The 19317-nt window shown below is 45.7% G+C and overlaps 1 protein-coding gene and 1 long non-coding RNA gene across 6 annotated transcripts in view; one reads left to right on the top strand and one right to left on the bottom strand.

Moving 5' to 3' along the window:
- Positions 1–4880, top strand: part of LOC118544007 (uncharacterized) — a 198556-nt gene extending 193676 nt beyond the window's left edge. The window contains exons 12-14 of the long non-coding RNA XR_013447212.1: positions 146–299; positions 588–806; positions 1855–4880. This is a non-coding gene — a long non-coding RNA (uncharacterized LOC118544007). The remainder of the gene's footprint in view (positions 1–145; positions 300–587; positions 807–1854) is intronic.
- Positions 1–19317, bottom strand: part of ITGA6 (integrin subunit alpha 6) — a 76571-nt gene that overhangs the window by 11059 nt on the left and 46195 nt on the right. For all 5 annotated transcript variants that reach the window (XR_013447211.1, XM_078070998.1, XM_036105516.2 and 2 more), the window contains 14 exons: positions 15921–16019; positions 15639–15700; positions 11263–11423; positions 10944–11087; positions 9557–9672; positions 9246–9435; positions 9087–9170; positions 8913–8992; positions 8682–8759; positions 8492–8594; positions 6926–7099; positions 4835–4933; positions 4633–4743; positions 4435–4533 (listed from right to left, as the gene is read on the bottom strand). Coding sequence is in view for 4 of the 5 variants with exons in the window: in XM_078070998.1 (XP_077927124.1) it covers positions 4435–4533; positions 4633–4743; positions 4835–4933; positions 6926–7099; positions 8492–8594; positions 8682–8759; positions 8913–8992; positions 9087–9170; positions 9246–9435; positions 9557–9672; positions 10944–11087; positions 11263–11423; positions 15639–15700; positions 15921–16019 (1600 nt within the window). In the remaining variant the exon portion in view is untranslated. The remainder of the gene's footprint in view (positions 1–4434; positions 4534–4632; positions 4744–4834; positions 4934–6925; positions 7100–8491; positions 8595–8681; positions 8760–8912; positions 8993–9086; positions 9171–9245; positions 9436–9556; positions 9673–10943; positions 11088–11262; positions 11424–15638; positions 15701–15920; positions 16020–19317) is intronic.

Here is a 19317-nt window from a genome sequence, read left to right as displayed (position 1 = left end):
CTGAGAAGTGTTTTCAGTCAAGTACTATTAGTATTGAACCCCGGATGCTGCCTAAAAATGCTTCCATGTCTGTCTACATTGTGCTTCGATTAAAAAAATAATAATAAAGTTTTCACTAAAATATTTCCCTTTCTACTTCTACTAGAAAACAGCTTCTCAACCTCATCTGACTTCAGAATATACTTTAAAGCAAGAGAACTGCTTTTCTTGGAACATTTAAGAGCAAAGAAGTCCGTTTTCAGCCTGCTATACGGCCTCTAACTCCTTTATCAGCTACTACATTTCCTGTTATGCTCTCCGTGAGGTTTCACTCAAACTGCCAGCCAGCCCCCCCCCCCCCCGCCTCCGGGGTGGTGCCCCATGGCTCACTTCCCCTTGCCTCTCTTCCCCCAACAGTCACCCCAGCTTGAAGCTAGAAAAACGCTTTCTTGAGGTTACTGGGTCTAGCACAGGGCCATCCAGGTAGTGGGAAGAATGGGATAAAATAGTGCACTTGATGTGACCAGTAAGCTTGCCTACTCTGAGCCAAAACAAAACAACTAATGAGCCTGTTCTGTATCACTTAACTTTGCTTCCCTATCTTGCAGAGGGAAGCAAACAGTACGTCCTTGGGGGTAAGGTGACAACCTGGAAGGGCCATCCTCATTTTTAAGAATAAGCTCTGATAAACCTGGAAGTGGAGAGTGGTCCATGGCAGGGGAATCAGCCTTATAATCAGACTGTGTACCAGAGCCTTTTAAATGGCTGATAATAGAGGAAACCACTCCTATAAATGGCAGCAATCCAACAGTATGAGAGCTGAACAGGTAACTTTCTGATTTCGTGGCGGCGGGAGGGGGGGGTGTATGTAGAAATCCAGCTGAGAGATCTAGCCCCAAGTCTGGCTACCATTCAAACCAGATTTGGGAGCCTTTTAGAAACCATAGAATAACTCACTAGGCATCAAAGAGGACAGTGACAGGTTGAGGTGAGTAGAAATTACTCAAACTCCAAAAAGAATTTTTGGGGGCGGGGGGAAGTTCTTTAAAATCTAAGCATTTCCATAGGGATGACCTATGCACGTGCACCTCATCCATCATGTGCCCATGAAGGGGAAATGGGGCTGAAGCTCCGCTGACACAGTCAGTTCCATCATGAGCGAGCAGTGCTTAGACCTCATTCACTTGCTCACTGCCAAAATCGTTTGCCTGAATCACTCTGTAACGTCATACTCTCTATTCTTACCGAACATCAGTAAAAGAAATCACTCCATGAAGGTATTTTCATAGCTTTCAGAAAACTCTCTATTAAAGACCTCATTCCCTTAGTGAGCGTTCCTCGTATCAGAAACCCATCTTGTAAAAGGATCCATATCTCAAATTCTCCGAATTTAGAGCCGAAAGAAGAAAATCACATTGCCCTGAAGAATGATGTGCCTTTTACCTACTATATTTTCTTTTATCTCTGGCAGCCAGAAAGCAGATACTCTTTTCCAACTTCCTTAGGAATGAAGTGGGGGATATAGAAATAGAACCAATAACAATCCCTTCCTCGGCTCAATTCAACAATTATCTCCTGGTTCACATGGACCATGAAATTCTTAACAGTTCACATGGCGTATCTTATCAAACTTTGGCTTCTCTAGCATTTGTGCAGGGAAGGCAGACAGTGTGTCCTTAATAAGTGCTTGTAAACTGGATGGATTTCATGGATGCTGAAATGTAACCATTTTATCTGGTTCAGTTAGGTGACTAGCTCTCTCAGACTTTGTTCTAACAGAGTGTTGAAAGTGTTATATCGAGAAGTAAACACAAAACTCTTAAAATTGGTTGGGTTATAAGGAAACTAAAAGGGTTTTTTCCTTCCTTTTTAAAGCCAGGATTAGAATAAAAGCAAGAAGTTTTAATATGAAGACCAAAAGACAAGAATGAATTACCCCACCTCCTCTGCTTCTATCTCCAAAAAAAAATGATCTTCGGGCTGGAAAATGCAACAGATGAACCAAGATAAAGATAAAACTGAAACCCACAATAAGTGAGGGAATAAAAAAGGAAAGCATCCTAACACATGAATTAAACTTAAATCTTTAGGCCCAGAAAAAGTACACTCTAAAATACTAAAGAAACCTGTATACAGGACATCGGAGCTGTTGTCGCTCAGAAATCAGAGTCAACAGAAGAGGTACCAGAAGACTAGAGGCAAGAAAACATCTCTGTTTTCAAGACAAATGCACTCTAGATACAAGACATTAATCCATTCATGTATCCACCAATTATTAAACCAAGGAGGATCACAGCAGAGATCCCAATTCCCATTAGCATGCCTGAGTTCTCCAAGCCCTTACATGTAATGCCCAAGAGAAGCTCACTTGCATTTGTGACCCAGCCGCTAGACTGGATACCAACACCCCAGTGCCATCATCTTCCAGCCAACAAGAGCACTTGCTGAGGGCCTGAGCCCAACGTCTGGTCTCCCCTCCACATGCCCGCCAGTCCTAGGACCCTGAGGGAGAGACCACCTTTCTTGGGTTGTTTTCTCATCTGAATTTGAGATCTGGGGACTTAATGGGAAGCAAGTGTTACAGAGTTAAGAACAGGAGCCCTGAAACCAGACCAGTTTACAGGTTTCAATTCAGGACCCCACCAGCATCCCCTGCTGTGCCTGCTTCCTTTTTTGGAAAATGAGTACATCTACCTTGTCATTCTGAGGTTTAGAGGACTACGGATAATTAATGCATTATTAATGTCTGTCCCTTCCCTCTAAATTGTGTGTTCTTTCCCCAGCTCTAAAAACTCAGTGATTCTCCAGGTTACTGGTTGCAAGTTTCAGAAAGCTATGGCTGCCGCCTCCAGTCAGAGGGGCAGAAAAGGGCTTCTCAGGGAGGTTCTGTTCAGTTGATAGTCTCTTACAATGCCTTATTGGTAAGAGGCAGGAAGGTGAGCTGGAGTAGCATGCAGAGATGATCTAAGGCCTGGGTGACCGGATGTCCTGGTGAGCCTGGGACAGTCCTGATTTATAACCCTTGTCCCAGCATCCTGCCCAGTTTAGCATCTGCCCCAGACAAACATCTCTGGGTTTGGATGATAGATTTTAACAGCCAGGGATCACTGTATTCAGAAACCAGTGCTCAGGGAGGCTCACTGCACTTTCAACTGGCTCAAAGGTCCGAAGCCAAAACTTCCATTGGCACATCAGTAGATCAGCTGAAGAACGGTACGTCACAGTCTTTTTCTCCATTCAATCTCTTTTGCAAAACACTCTGGTCCATGACATGCAGGCATTGTATCTCAAGAGCATGACACAAGCCCCTGTGGGCTCCAGACCCCCACAAGGAACCCTTCACAGTGAGCCCCCACAGCCACTGCCCCCAGTTCTGTTCAGTACTTTTCTCAGTTGCCTGGATGAGGACATAGAAGCTGTGCTTCTCAACTTTGAAAAAGATAAAGGGATAGAAAGCTAAGAGAGGGCAAATGATCAAGAGTCAGAACTACTTTGTGAACTGAAACGACAGACCACAAGCCAACCACCTAAAACAGGAGATATTTAAAGGCATGCATTTAGATTTTTAAAAACTGCTCAAGGATGGGATATGGGAGCTATAGCTTGACAACACATCCCGCTGAAAACACTTGGAAGTTTCAGCAGAACAGAAACACAAAAACAGTAGCTGCTGGAAGTACAAACACAATCTTCTGTGTACACCGAGAAACCAAGTTTTAGGCTGACTGATAGCAGCGTGGGGCCGCGGTGTTGGGACGTAAAGGCCTCACAGTGAGCCGAGCGAGGCAGATCACACATCCGCGCCCTGCCCGCCCAGGAGTCACACTGCCGGACCAGGGCCAGCCCAGGAAGGAGAGGGCCTGGCCTGACGGGTAGCTGAAGAGCTGGAGGCTCTGCTCTGAACAGAATGAGAGACCTGTCCAAGGGGCATGCCCGTTTCCTTCAGTTACTCCAAAGGCTGCTACATGGCTAAGAGAAAGGACTTATTTTGGGCTTGTTCCAAGGGGCATAACCAGGGACTGATTTTGTAAGATTCAACTCTGGATTCATATATATAAAGAGATTGTTTCTAATAACTACAGCTGGCCACACATGCCATGAGCTACTCCATAAAGTGGTGGTTACCATCATGGGGACACTCCGGCAGTGGCTACAGCACGGGGATAGTTCATGACCTGGGGTTTCTATAGAGGTGGGAGGTGCACCCATTCTTTCTCAAATCTACTATGTGCACTGCAGAACTAGACGATCCTAGATGTTCTCCTTTTTCCACTGATTCTGTTAAAATACAGCTTGGAGTGGAAGCCCCTTAGGGCATCATCGGACTTCTCCTTAATGGGGGTAACAGGGTTGTGAGGGGGAGGACTGCCAAGGTAGCGTGTCCTCAGGCTGCGGGCGTGCGGTGGAGAAGGAGTGATAGGCTCTGAACTCTGGGAAGGCGGAACAACCTCTCACCTGAGTGCCTGCGTTTGGCAGCTTGATGTTCTCGGCGGCGGCGGCTACATCAATGGAAGCCCGCGTGAGAATGTCCAAGTAGTTCATTTTGGAATATTCCTGTTTGGAGACAAAGTTAGCAAATGTGTTTAGGAAGTGAGAAAGGTCCTAAGAGATAGCGAATTGACTTCCAGGGACAGCCTCGAGGCAGAGCCGAACCTCTAGAAACGTGCTGTTCCATAACCTCGAGCGCAGAACGACAGAGGCCTTGCTGTCCAGCCCTCGCAGCGGGCAGCTTATGTTCACGCAGTTCACGTTCATGCTGCAGTTCTGGGGAGAAAAGGGTGGTAGTTAAAATCCAACAGTAAGGGGCATCCTGCCACCGTCTGCCCAATATTCACGGCTGTTGAAAAATACTTACAAGAGTCTGATATTTTCTTTCAGCAAATAAAGAAAATTTTCCGCTATCATCTATCTGTTTTTCAGCAATTTCCCGTTTCCTTCTTGAGTTGTGAGACTCCTGAAAAGAAATTATATCCAAAATAGTTCGACTTAATGTAAAGGTCACTACTGCATAGACCTCATCAGCACTCCCTTCCAAATGATGCCAAATTCACATAATCAACAATTAATATTTTCCCATCTCCTGTCACCAAAGGCACAGAAACAATTTAAGTGTAAAATCCACAAATGTTCCCATCTCATTGCAAGTTTATTGATTCAGGTAGTTTATTCCCACTCTGACTTTAAAACTCAGGTGAAGAGAAAGCGGGCTTTCTTTGTTCTTCTGTCTCCTCACCAAACTGAGCATCCCGAGATCAGGCATCACATCCCATCCCTATATCCCTAGCACCCAGCTCAGTAACTAACGCATGGTAAAAAGTCAGCACATCTTGAATAAATAAATGACACCGACGAACGGAAAAAAGCAAAAGAATGAGTATGTGACCTATTCAAAGTAGAATCCTGAAAACTAACCCACGTAAGTACTTTTAAGATAGCATTTTCCTTAAGATAGGATTAAGAGTGCGGGCGCCTGGGTGGCTCCCTCGTTAAGCGTCTGCCTTCAGCTCAGGTCATGGTCCCAGGGTCCTGGGATCGAGCCCCACATCGGGCTCCCTGCTCAGCGGGAAGGCTGCTTCTCCCTCTCCCACTCCCACTCCCCCTGCTTATGTTCTCTCTCTCGCTCGCTGTGTCTGTCAAATAAATAAAATCTTTAAAAAAGAAAAAGATAGGATTAAGAGTCATGGACCATCTTGTTTCTCAAAGTTGATGAACAGAGGATCCTTCTATAAGCTGCCAACTGTGAACGCTGAGCATACTGTCACCTCAGAACTTAAAAGAAACAGAGTAGCTCCCTTACTGTGATCTACTGAAAGTCAGCCCTCAACACATGAAAAAAAAGAAGAAGAAGAAAAGAGACAGACGTGTGCTAACAAAGCAGATCATCACACTGGAGCATAAGGAATAAACCAGGAATGTCCGTGTGCAGCGCAGAGTGGTTGTGAGTACAGGCTTTGACAACAGGCAGAGCTGAGCCTGAATGCACAATCTGCCTCTTGACTGCTGAGTGCTTCTGAAAATGTTCATCGCTCTAAATCTCAATTTTTCTCATCTGTGAAATGGTAGGGATAAGAAAAATACCTCAAAGGACTATGAAGAGAATGAAATGAGAAAAAGCAAATGAAATGCTTAGCACAGTGCCTGAGACCCAATCAACACTTGATAAATATTAACTATTAAAAAAAATAAGGGGTGCCTGGGTGAGATCAGGCATCTGCCTTCGGCTCAGGTCATGGTCCCAGGGTCCTGGGATCGAGCCCCGCATCGGGCTCCCTCAGCGGGAAGCCTGCTTCTCCCTCTCCCACTCCCCCTGCTTGTGTTCCCTCTCTCATTGTCTCTCTCTGTCAAATAAATAAATAAAATCTTTTTAAAAAATAAAAATAAAATAAAATAGCCACTAGCCGGGGTGCCTGGGTGGCTCAGTCGTTAAGTGCCTGCCTTCGGCTCAGGTCATGATCTCAGGCTCCTGGGATCGAGCCCGCATGGGACTCCCTGCTCAGTGGGGCATCTGCTTCCCCCTCTCCCTCCGTGTGCTTGTTCTCTCTCTCAAATAAATAAATCTTTTTAAAAAATAAATAAGAATGAAAGCTTTGAAGGTCTCTTGCTAAAGTGCCAGTATCTTTTGTAATGAGTTTGGTTATATTGGGAGTGAACACTGGCCCACCCCAGAAGCACATCCCAGTCCTCTTTATAGGTCATACTGGGTCCTAAAACTCCAGAAAACGTCATTTCCTTCAACAAGCACTCAATCACCCTGACTGATGTGCCATAATGGTAGCCAATCAGCAGAAATCCTCAGCCTGACTTGGTTACTCAACTATAAGAGAAACTGTGACACCAAAGAAGTCAGCACACCACCATGTCACTTTCCTCAGGAAAGTAAGGATTTTCCCCACAAAAGTCTGCTTCCCTTATTTACACTATGAAGACAGAGGATATATCAACATACCTTTAGGTTCAGGAAGTTTATTTCACTTCGTGGCTCACAAGCTATGTTTTCCAATCCTTTGGATTCTACTTTCACCAAATAAAGCAACCATTTGCCGTTGCTAATTTCTTTTGGCCACTGGATATTCAAGGTTGCTGTGCCAAGGTTTTTAAGAGGTTTACCCAAGTTAATGACCTGTTAGGAAATAATACGTATTATATCTCAGTGTAATTCTCTCAATATAAAATTAAATAGCAGCTCCTGTGGCCAAGGGAGGGAAAAAAAAGGAAATATCTGGCATAATCCTCCAATGAAAGTATAGGCTCCAAAAATAGACTACAGATAGACAGGGCCTCCACAGTAGAGATGCATGCCTAGGCAAGGTAAAAGAGAAACGATTGCTCCTTTAACCCAGGAACTACTGTGTGCAAGAGAATCTGCAGCGTAGATAGGCCATGCTCTCAACATGCTCTGGGAGGGTCACGGGGGTCTGTGAGTCGCTCTGTAACCGGCCTGCCCGGCAGAGGAGTCTGGGCCACGTCGGCGCGCCAGCAGCCTGCTCCGGGGAAGCCCCACCTTATGCCGAAGCCAAGCTGCCCCTGTCTCCTACTACAAGGGGGCGCTTGGGGAGCAACTGAGAGCCTGAGTGAAACCGTTAATGACGGCTGTGAATCAGGAGTCCGAGCCGGGAACACAGCAACTTCCTGCAGCGGAAGCCAAATGAGGAGTGAGCTGTGTGTGTGTGAGGCAGGACTGCCAGCTGTGTGTGTGCGAGGCAGGACTGCCGTGGGCCCCAGAGACACCTCCTCGCTGCTGCCGCCGCTGCTCCCTGTCACAGCTGTGTCTGCAATGCTGAGACACACAGAGCGGAACTCAGCCCCTCACCCCGCGGGAGTCAGGGGTGGGCCCTTCTTGCCATCTCAGACTTTCGCCTCCACCATGGCCACTGTGCTGTCTTGGCATGCTTGAGCCATGCAGACCCAAACCCACAGATGAGTTATGAGCCACTTCTGCACCATGCGCTTATGTTCACCCAACTGGGCTGAGAGTCACTGGGATTCTTGCTTAGAAATGCTTCAGAACAAGCATGAGTGTCCTCACGGGCGCTGGGCTTGTAAAACGTGAGGGAACACGAACCACACGCGCTAAGAGACAGGACCTCACGATGGAAGAAGAAAACCCTAACACATTCTAAAGCCAGGTATCAATTACTTTGAGATTTGTGTCACAGACAGACTCGGGGCGGGGGGGCGGGGGGGATTCCTTTGTCTCTGCACCACTTATACATGAAAACGCTCTAATAAGAAAATGACCAAACTGAGCTGGATTTTGAACAAAGTCCATGTTGAATGACAGTTGTGTTCTCCGTTCTGGAGGACAAAATTTTTACAGTAAGCCAGTATGTGCTTTAAACATTGGTGAACTCACTTTTAACTGAGGATTTATCATGCTTATTAATATTTATTAATGTTGATATTACATATTAAAGTTACATATTCACATTTACTAAAATTATATTACATATATTATCAGATACAGTAGATGTTCACTTTCGGTATATATAAAAGACCATCCGCTGCAACTTACCCTGAACTCATACTCTATTAAACTTCCCACCTCATCTTCAGATTTCATAGCTTGCTCACCGACAACTGCACCTCCAAAATACACCTGGGAAGGTTTAGCAACTCTGTTAAATTAAAAAACGCCAGTTTTAGCGAGGATTGTGAATGGTTCTTTTAAACTCTGATTTGTTATGCTAAACACAAACACTTACCCAGAGACCGATAAAAGCAGCTCAATAACCACTTTTGCTGTAGCTGTAATTGAAGCCAAATTATCTTGATTGCTTGTTCTGAAAATGAAAAGGAAACAATAGGGTTTCATTTTAACAGTCAGTTTTCTCATTACAATTACACTTCTTTTATGAGTCAGAGCAGAGCCAATTCATTGACTGGCTGTGTTTTCATGAAATAATTCTGAATGGGAAGGTTGAAGTAGTTCTTACGTTTCCAACTTCATATTAATATCCAGATCTGTGGTGTCAAAGGTGACCTCAGTTGTACTTAAAATCAAATAAAAAGTCACCTGCGGGACAGAAACAGACGTTAACACAGAGCAAGCACGCCGAGCCCGCGCCGGCGTGAAACAGCACGACGCGGTATGCGAAGGCATCACCTACACTGGAATTTCTTTTGAAAGGATTTCCAAGCTCACAGTCCGCTTGCGAGCCGTTCTGATTGGCAACACAACTCAGCTGCTTCTCCTGCAACAGAAAAACACGAGCTCACCGGCCGCTCACAGGCCCCCGTCTGCCCCCCGCTGCCGTGAGACCGCTTACAGGGAAAGCCCGCAGTTCTCGGTACGCCGAGTAAGTGAGAGTGTCGGGAAAAGCTGCCACGAGCTTCGCCTCATGAGCGTCATCTCCGTCTTTCGCGGGCGCCCTTGGATCGGAAGGGCCGTTGGTCACTGTTATTTCTAAAGCAATGTCCTTCTGGTCTTTCAGAACTAGTTCTGGTACGCCTTTCCGACTATAACACACACACACACACACACACAAAAACAAAACAAAAACGACAAAGAGCTCAGTACATTTTCAGTAACCCACTGCAAAGCCAGTCATTTTTGCTTGGAAGACAGAGTGAGTCTTACACTGGTAAGTAAGAAAACTTGTCTTGATTTCCTTCTCGGGTACAAAATTTATATTCTAGTTTAAGGTTGCTGTTACATACATTGTCGTCTCCACATCCCTCTTTTAAGAAGTGCACCTGGAGGAAAACAAAACCATTGTTGATTTGGGTTTTTTTTAATTTTTATTTTTTTAATTTAAATTCAATTAACACATGATGTATTATTGGTTTCAGCGGTAGAGGTCAGTGATTCATCAGTCTTATGTAACACCCAGTGCTCATCACATCTCGTGCCCTCCTTAAGGTCCATCACCCAATCACCCCATCCCCCCACCCCCTCCCCCTCCAGCAACCCTGTTTGTTTCCTAAGATTAAGTCCCTTAGGGTTTGTCTCCCTCTCTGGTAAAAACAAAACCACCGCAACAGTGACAGCCTTTCCCTGTGCAACAGCTACCATAGCAGAAGCTTCAAACGTACTCTGCCCTGCATCCAGTGCCTTTAAGGGACCCGTCTTGAACAGAGCTGTGTTGTAAGAACACTCCGACCAGGCCGCTGAGGTGTAGTCAAGAGCATGAGCCCTGCAGCCACACAGGCCCACCTTCCAAACCTGGCTCTGCCACACACTTAGCCTTGGGGCTTTGGGCAAGTCACTTAACCTTTCAGAGTCCAAGTGTCACCACTGGTGATATGGGGATGCCACGAGCCGACTTTACAGGGATACTGTAAGTACCAATAATAGTGATGACGCTCTGTCAGGGGGCCGTCAGAACCAAGAGCCACAGAGCGGACGCTCCGGCACCGACTGGGTTTTGACAGCAGGTGCAGCAATGCCAGATCAGGATGCCACAGGTCCCCAGCCTGTTCTCGTGTCTCAGCCACCCTAAACCCTAGCAAATAGGCCCCACCTCACAGGAGGCATAGAGCAAGCCATATAATAGGAATTGTCTTCCTAAGATTACATGCGCTACATTAGCCACTAAATGACTATTTCATGGCTAAGGAACTTTATATTCCTTGATTTAACATTCAGACTAACAAGTTTATTTTCTACATTTTAATGTTCTCAGTGGTAAAATGCAGTGTATTTTTCTTTCTAGCAAATGGCCATAGGAGAAACTTGATGTGAGAATGAGTTCTGCCAATTATACTCTCAGTAAGTCTCCGTAAGGCCAAAAATTATTAAGAACAATACTCTCTGGCTCCAAATTGTATTCCATGTATTTCTATATTTGTTGTCAATTTGGGAAACAAATCTCAAACAAACTCGGCATATATTAAAAAGCCTATTTATAATACAAAGGAATGGACTTTAAAAAAGCAAATCACTAGTCCTCCTGCCTTCAGACACATGCGATGTAGCATAATAATGTGGCAGAAGCTTTGGCAATACAAAAGTCAGGAAGACTTACATCTCTGTGAACTGTCTTGGGTTCGTTTGAATTCAGAATGGGAAGAATCTCTGGAAGTGAGTTCACTCTCCTCCGCGTGTTTGGCTCTTGGATCTCTACTGAAGCAGTTATGGGAATGGGACGCAGTTTATCTCGGATATTTTCCTGAAAAGTATGCAGAGTGAAGCATGGTATCAACGCTACTGGGGAGCTCCAAACAATGCTTTCTTTTGTCCTGAATAAGAGGCTGCTGGTGTAAGGTTCAGAGATCCAGCTATGCCACCATAAAACCCAGCTGCTGTCCCCTCTAACGACCAACCTGACTGGTGGCGGGCCTCACCTGGAGCCAGAGGGTCTCCTCTATGCACTCCTTCTGCTTCTGCCTGGTCAGAGTTAGCTCTTGAGTATACTTGGGCTCAGAGCCTTGGTTTCGAAAGTGAACTCTTGATGATAGCCCAGATTTCCTTCTCTCCTTTTCAGCCTCGAGTGTGCCCAAAATGGCTAGATAAAATAAACAAAATCCTATGAACTTCGAGTATATCCATGCACAGTTCAGCTGTAAGGACAGGGAGTTGCCTTTTACGTCATTCTGATTCCTTGTAGATTACTTTTCCCACTGCCCTTGTTACTGTTCACATTTCCTGGGAATGTACATTTTGACTGATTTATGGCGTTTCAGGTCAAGCTGTCCTTTCCTGCCCGATGGTAAGAGTTTGTGAAGTTAAATTTCCACTGGGCCACCTGGGGGAGCTCGAGAATCAGTTAGAAGCTCTGAGCAGCTGATCCAAGGATTTCTGGCTAAACTTCAGGAACTCCGAGCACTAAAGACAACGGGGGACCCAGCACTCCTGAAAGGCCTGCACTGACTCCCATTCAGCAGTCTGTTGCTTATGTGGCCCCATTCAGCAGCAGCTTCTCCTCAGGTCTGTTGGGCATTCAGAACCTCAAGCCCCAGCCAGACCTACTTAACCAGAATCTGCATTTGAACAGGACCATCAGGTGGTTCTTAGACACATTAAAGTTTAAGAAGCACTGATAAAGGATAGTTGTCTAAAATGGGAATAATACATATTAGAGATAGAGGAGTCTTTTGACAACAGGAGGAGACTTTATTTAAGAGAAATGAAAGGTAAAACACATTCCTTTTAGAGTCTAGAGGGCCCATTTGCCAGCTACTGTATCTCCCACACCAAAGTTTCCAACCTCCAAAGGCCTAGAAGGCACATCCTGTTCTCGATTACCTCTACTAATGGTGCTCAGAGGCAAGCCAGGATTTGGATGATCAAAATCTCATTTCTCCACTTCAGAATGCATTCTTTGCTGGTTTGCTGGATGTAGTTACCATGTTTCTTTATGGGATCATATTTAAATTACTCACATTCATTCATTCATCACTAATCATCAGAAGGGGAAGCAAACCAAAGTGTGTATAGGGCCAGAGAAGGCAGCCTTAAGGAAAAAAATCTCCAGAAAACGCAGAAAATGAATCACCCATGTTCTAATATGCATGTTGGAGTTCCGAAGAGGCCTCAGAGAGCATCTACTTTAACACCCTCCTCTTGAAGAAATGGAGGCCCACAGGTAGGTGACTGGCCCAGGATCATACAGTGAGGGGCAGAGGTGGTGCCAGCTTCGAAGTCTCTGTCACAAATACACAAGACAGCTGCTTTATAAAGCCTCTTAGATGTCCAGGTTTCCACTTGCTCCAGGCCTCTGCATGAGTCGCTCTCTTCCTCTGCCAGCTGGACCCTGGCCCTCTCCACCTCCCCCTGACTGCCTAACTCTGCTCCTCCTTCGGATCTCAGTGTGGACATCACTTCCTCCGGGGGGACGTTCCTGACCTCTCCTGGGGGATCGGACGGTATCCCGTTTCCCCACTCGCTACCCTTGGCCGCTTCGCTGTGACTGCCCCACCGCAAAGGCGTGGACGGGGACCACGTCAGTCTGCTCGCCACTGTGTTCCCCAGCAACGGGACAACACCTGATGTAAGTATGATTTTAGAACAGCTGAACGGAAGTGGGAGAGACCGGCACCACATCAACACACACACCAGTGCACACAGAGACACGCACACAAACAATAGGATGTTATTCTTACGCCGAAACAATAGCTACCGAGATACGCAAGACCAAAATTTAGAGACACTGACAGTTTCGATAGTAATTTGTGCCAAATGGAACGTGCCTCCATTTTAGCCTTGTAGCCTTGACATCATCCATTTATCAATGACCTGTTAACTTCACAACGAACCAGACGAAGGCTCACATGCTGAGTGCCCCTCACGGCAAAAGCAGGGGGAGGGTGTGGGTGCATTAAAACCGTTTATCTACCAAGCCCACTCTAACCTTCCCTAACCCTCCAGACAGTTCACATCATCTTAAAATCCTTGCAGGCCACCTTTGCTGACCTTTTGAGGGGCAAGCCAAGTAGAATACTCATTAAGGCTCAATTATAAATATCTGCATGTATGGAACACCACATCTGAGGACCACCGAGTTAAAACAGCCTGATCAAACAATAAGCTCACATTCTCAGACACTGGGAACGGATTTTAGATGGATTCACTTATGCAGCTTGGTGGAAGTTCTATTTGATTTAGAATTTCCCAGTACTGTGGAACTACACGCAAGGAAAAACAGGGTCCCTCTAAACATCTTCACAGAAAAAAGTTCTATCCACGATAGGCCATCAATAAACACTCAGCTAACAGAGTCGTAAACAAACACTTCGTTAATGGCACAGTTACTGAACATGAAATCAATACATAGGGCATCAAATGCTGCATTAAAGCTAGAACAAAGTTTGTGATTTTATGAAAATGATTGACGTGAGGGAAGACAAGGACGGCTCTGATGAGACGTCACATCTACGGTCAGAGTGGTGTGGGACAATGACAGACTCATAGAATAAAAATGTTTCCCCATTTCCTCTCCTCATCTAATCAAAGAATCACAATTTCTCCTTGTCTCTCTAGTCTACTCCAAACACAATGGTGAAACACCTGTTATCCAAACAGGCAAGTGTAAGGTATCGCGTTTGGGTAGACATAACACAAACAATACTAAGTGTGTGGGAAATCCTAGAAGACGTTTTCTTCTCCATGAAAGCCGTGCCAGGAATCGTTTCCAATACTCAGTGAAAGACCAGCCACATCAAAAGGCAAAGTGAAAGACCGCCACCGCCCTGTGCACAAACCGTGACACAGCGGCACCAAGCACGCGTCCCAGCAAGGTCAGGAGATCCCTGGGAGGGACGCTACGGCAGGAGACAGCCCAGCAGAGGGGCCAAAAAGGCTGAGGGAGGCAAAGCAACTGCCTGAGGATGGCTTAAAATACGGAAAGGAAAAGTGCGCCTATGACAAGGTGAACTGCGGGAAGACAGACCTATTTGCCAAATTCTGGGGTATTAAAAGGGTATCTTTTCAATAAAGAAAACAGAGTAATACTTTATGTAACCAGAAGGAAACTTAAGAAAACTCATTACCTCAAGGTAAAGTAAAGACTGCAAACCACCCTATCCCTCAAGAAGGCTTCCCGTGGTGGCAGGCTACGCCGTCATACGGGGCCGCCGGGACCGTCGCCAGACCCAGGATGGAGCTCACCCTCACTCTTTGTACTTGCTCTTTGGGGAAAAGCTTTTCTTTAAATTCCCACGTCCCGGGGCGCCTGGGTGGCTCAGTAGGTTAAGCGTCTGCCTTCGGCTCGGGTCATGATCCCAGGGTCCTGGGATGGAGCCCCGCATCGGGCTCCCTGCTCGGCAGGAGGCCTGCTTCTCCCTCTCCCTCTGCCTGCCGCTCTGCCTACTTGTGCTGTCAAATAAATAAATAAAATCTTAAAAAAAATTCCCATGTCCCCATCTTCAGCCCGGAGCGGGAGCAGGGGGCTTACACCTGAAAACATACGGCTGTTACTAACACCTACCACAGAAGGCTCTGGTGATGATCACCACTGTTAAGAGTGTCATGAGCCTTGTCTAAACCTGCAGCAGAACAGTCTGTTTGGGTTATAAAGAAAGGAGGCCACGTAATACCTTATAAATGATAGATGGCCTTAGCCACAGTATCTCCTCTGCTCTCCACCACAATCCCATGTAGGAATTCCTATTAGAGCCATTTTTATTACTGATAGGGAAATGAAAACTCCAATGTTGAGACTTGCGCTGTGCTGCGGGCTGAGCCAGCCTCGGAGCTGCAACCCAGAGCGGAGCCCAGGGCTCTGCGTCCTCAAGACCAGCCTGCCAGTCCCCCAGGAGCCTGCTTGCAGGGGCACGGCGTGGGTGTCCTGGGCCGGGGAGGCCTCTGGGAGGGGGCCACGCAGTGAGGAGACACTAAGCCAGCAACTCTGCGCGATGCTCAGGCTCCGTACTCGCTCTCCAAAACCACCGCCCACCACCTCACAACCGCAAACCAGTTTTCCACGTTGCTCTTCAAAGGCAGAAATGGAGGAAACGGTTGTGGTAGCAAATGAGTACTTTTCCAAGGCCTGCTGTCCTAAACCATCTGCTCTGGAAAATTCAAATGAGGACCAAATGGAGAGTTATCCCCTCCTGTGCTTCGCCCTCCTGATTAAAGAGAAGACAGCAGATCCACTGAATTCCTTATGCAAGAATTTATGAACCCAGCTTGGCCACTGCAGTTTTATTTTTCTGTTACTTACGCATTACTTTCCACCTGGCAGACAGAACATACATAATTTTTAAAGGTACTGGGTACTTACTTATCGAAGGATTGTAACCTGTGGGTTTGGCAGTGTATTCAAAACAGGCCTTCACCTTGAGGCTGTACAAAATCAAACACATATTCCTTAAAAGATGCACTGCCCTAGTAGGAAAAAAAAAAAACAAACCACCCCATGGTCCCCAGGTCTCAAAGCCCCCCACTGCCCACGGATGAGCAACATGTGGTATGTTCACTGGACAGATTCCCTGTCCCCTTACTGTTGCCTGCAGCTCCTCAGAGCGACAGGGCCACCCTACAGCAGGGCTATGAGAGCTCTCACCATATCCCGCTGGGCGCCCCACAGAATGTTTTCTGGCGGAGATCAATCGTGCTTGGTGTCACGGTGACCGTTTTCTGAATATTAATCACAGGCCGGGACCTGAAAACAAAGGAGTAAAACACAGGCTCAGCCTTCTGCTACCTTCAGTGTGAGATGAATCCACATGCGATCAGCCGCCTACTAGATCTTAAAAACCACAGAGGGGAAAAACGTTCCCCCATTTCTAAAGAAAAGAACGGTTAGCAGATACCATTTAAAACCCGATGATACAAATTTTACCCAAACATTTTAAATATAACATTTATTTCTAATTATAAAGTGTTGTGTTATCTTAACAGAAGTTTTTAAATGGAAAGGAACATGGGCAATTTGCAAAAGTTCTAGAGTTTTCAGGCAAATATTAATGGCTCCGTCCCCACCCAAACCCCCAAGTGGCCTGGTATGTCCTTCCAGACACCGCTCAGTGCTGCTTTTCCCCACTGACATTTCAGTGGCCTTCTCCTGCCTCGCCACAGATCTAGTTCCCTGTCTCTCAGGCTGGTGGTTCTGCTCTGCCCCCATGCAACAGCACGGATTCAACCGGTCCCTGGCGGGTAGACGCTTACACTGTTTCTAGGCTTGCAGCTCTGACAAACCTCCTTGGACACGTTTCTAGGCACACATGTGAATTTCCCTGTAGGATAAACTCCTAGCAGAACTTCAGCGTTGAAGAATATGTGCATGTTTAATTAGGAGTAATCTTGCCAAAATACCTTCCAAAAAGGTTAAAAACCCACATACACCTACTACCAGGGACGTTCACTATCAGGGTTTCTACATACACATGAATTTTAGGAATACAGGCAAACCTGAGCTGACAGGGCTCCATCCTACAAACATCTGCCCTTCTTGGAACCTCCTGCCAGCAGAAGGGACTATAACTTTTCCACCCCCACGGGATCTCCGTAAGCAAACGCTTCATGCCCTCTGCCTTTCCCGTCTCTGCTCTGCCTAACCCCAACCTCGCAAACACACGCAAGCAGCTGGAATCCCACACCTTTGGCCCTTCTCACCATACAAAAACATCTCTGCTCTCCCTTCCAGCTTTTCCCCTACCTCCCACAGCCAAAGGTGTCGCCACCAGCCTAGGTCCTGACCTCCGCCACAGGTACAACAAATCCAAGGATATGGTGCAAGTGGGATGGGGAGAGAGGCCCCTCTCATCCGTGTCACTCCCCAGCCAGAACTCAGAATGGGTTCCATGGTTTCATTACCACATGGATCCAGTTAGACTGACTTTAGTGGGCTTCTGGTAACCCAGCCATCCTGGGGAAGATAGGAAAATGCATTCGAAATCCCAGACAGCAAGCTGGAACTTCTGGAATCAGTCTGTCGAGAGGCTAGAGAAGACACGGGTACGTTCATGGGCAAGGTGCGAGCCTGTAGAAGGACAAATGCTGCCCACATTCCTGTTTCTACATTTCCTTCTATCTCAATTGTTTACCTTTCTATTGTTACTTTAGACAGCTGCTAGTTTCTAAGATACCAGATACATTCCTAATTAAAGTTTTGAGAGCATATTTAGAGGCAAAAATCCACGCAAATATCTTAAAACCAATTGCTAGAGATGCAAGAATGTTTTATATATCATAGTATTAAGGCCTTAATGTGACATAGATATCAGAAGGAAATAATACACACTTCTGCCTAAAACGTTTTTATTTTTTATTTAAAATCCTTTTGTTTTTTTTAGTAATCTCTACACCCATCCCAGGACTCAAACTCAAGACCCTGAGATCAAGAGTCGCATGCTCTTCCAACCGAGCAAGGCAGGCACCCCTTATTTCTGCTTTTTTAAACATAACAACAAATACAATTTTGAGTGCACAGTACATTATGAATCAGGAAAAATGTGCCTTAACACATAAAGCAAATCTTACTGGTTCAGCTACCTCTTGTTTGATTAGCATGTATTTATGAACTACCCTGAAGTACTAATATGATTTAGTGGGAAAAATGCCCAGACGCTGGGATCCTGTGCTCCCAGGATCCAGCCGCCAAAGCTTAAGCAGTCCTGGGCCTCCCTTTCCTCATTTGTAAAATAAGGGAATTGGGTTCTCCTTTTTTTAATGAAAGGATTTTAAAATTTACTTTTGTGCTGTCTCTGAGGAAAGAAGGAACAAGTTCACAGGGTTCATACTCAACCTACTTATTAGGACAGGAAAATAATATTTTAATATATACCAGCTATATTCAGAAGCAAATATTTAACTCACTAAAAATAGGTTATGTGCTGAGAAAACATGGTAACCAAATTTTGGTACAGGAAGTCAAGTCTTCTTGATACCTGAGGGCTATACCTCAACTAGAAGGGCAAACTGCATTTTGATGAATGTTCTATATTCTTTCACCTTTTAAAAACACTGAATATTTTAAGGGGTGCCTGGGTGGCACAATCCGTTAAGCACCCAACTCTTGGTTTTGGCTTGGGTCATGACCTCAGGGTCGTGGAATCAAGCCCCGTGATGGGCTCCACGTTCAGCGCAGAGTCTACTTGAGATCCTCTCCCTGTCCCTCTGCCCCTCATGCTTGTGCTTGTGTGTGCGCTCTCCCCAAAATAAATAAATCTTAATAAATAAACATTGAATATTTTAAGATTAATACCTATATGAACAAAGAGAAACAGGCATATAAAGGTAGTGTTTGAGAACCACCAGACAGAACACAGGCTGAACGCTTTAACCTCAGAGGGCACACAGTACCACACACGGCGTCTCCAGTGGGACAGCTCAGAAGGTCACTGGGTTCCTAGGACAGATACGTATCACCACCAACACAAACCACTACGGATCTATCCATGTTTTCCCAAGGTCTCTCTTTTCTCAATCACGTACACACAGTTCATTTAACTTTTTTTTAACTTCCTTTTTCCTCACTAACATCTCAGATACACCCTTTTCCACTTCTTTTCACGTCTCCTACTCTTGTCACCTGTAACTTCTGTGGTGGTTCTTCGTTTTCCCATGAAATGGCTTTCATAGATCTTGCCATCTAACCAGAAAACTTTTTCTATGATATCCTACGCTACATTCTCTCTATATATATACTGTATACTTTTTTTTAAATATTATTCTCTTCAGAAGTGTCCTCCTGGCGTCAGTTTCTTACAAGACTCAGGGGTTTGGCTTAGGATTATATTTTAGATGTTGAGGCTACATCTCTACCTGACACTCTTCTGGAAGTCTGCAGGGCAATGGTGGGGTTTTTTTCCCCTTTAGGGTTTCACTGTACATTAACAACCATTTAAAATATCTTTAAAGAGGGGCGCCTGGGTGGCTCAGTCGGTTAAGTGTCTGCCTTCCTGGTCCTGGGATCGAGCCCCACATCGGGCTCCCTGCTCAGTGGGAAGCCTGCTTCT

The sequence above is a fragment of the Halichoerus grypus genome, chromosome 4, assembly GCF_964656455.1.
Source record: "Halichoerus grypus chromosome 4, mHalGry1.hap1.1, whole genome shotgun sequence".
Lineage (NCBI taxonomy): Eukaryota > Metazoa > Chordata > Mammalia > Carnivora > Phocidae > Halichoerus > Halichoerus grypus.
This window is presented reverse-complemented; position numbering and strand designations above follow the sequence as displayed.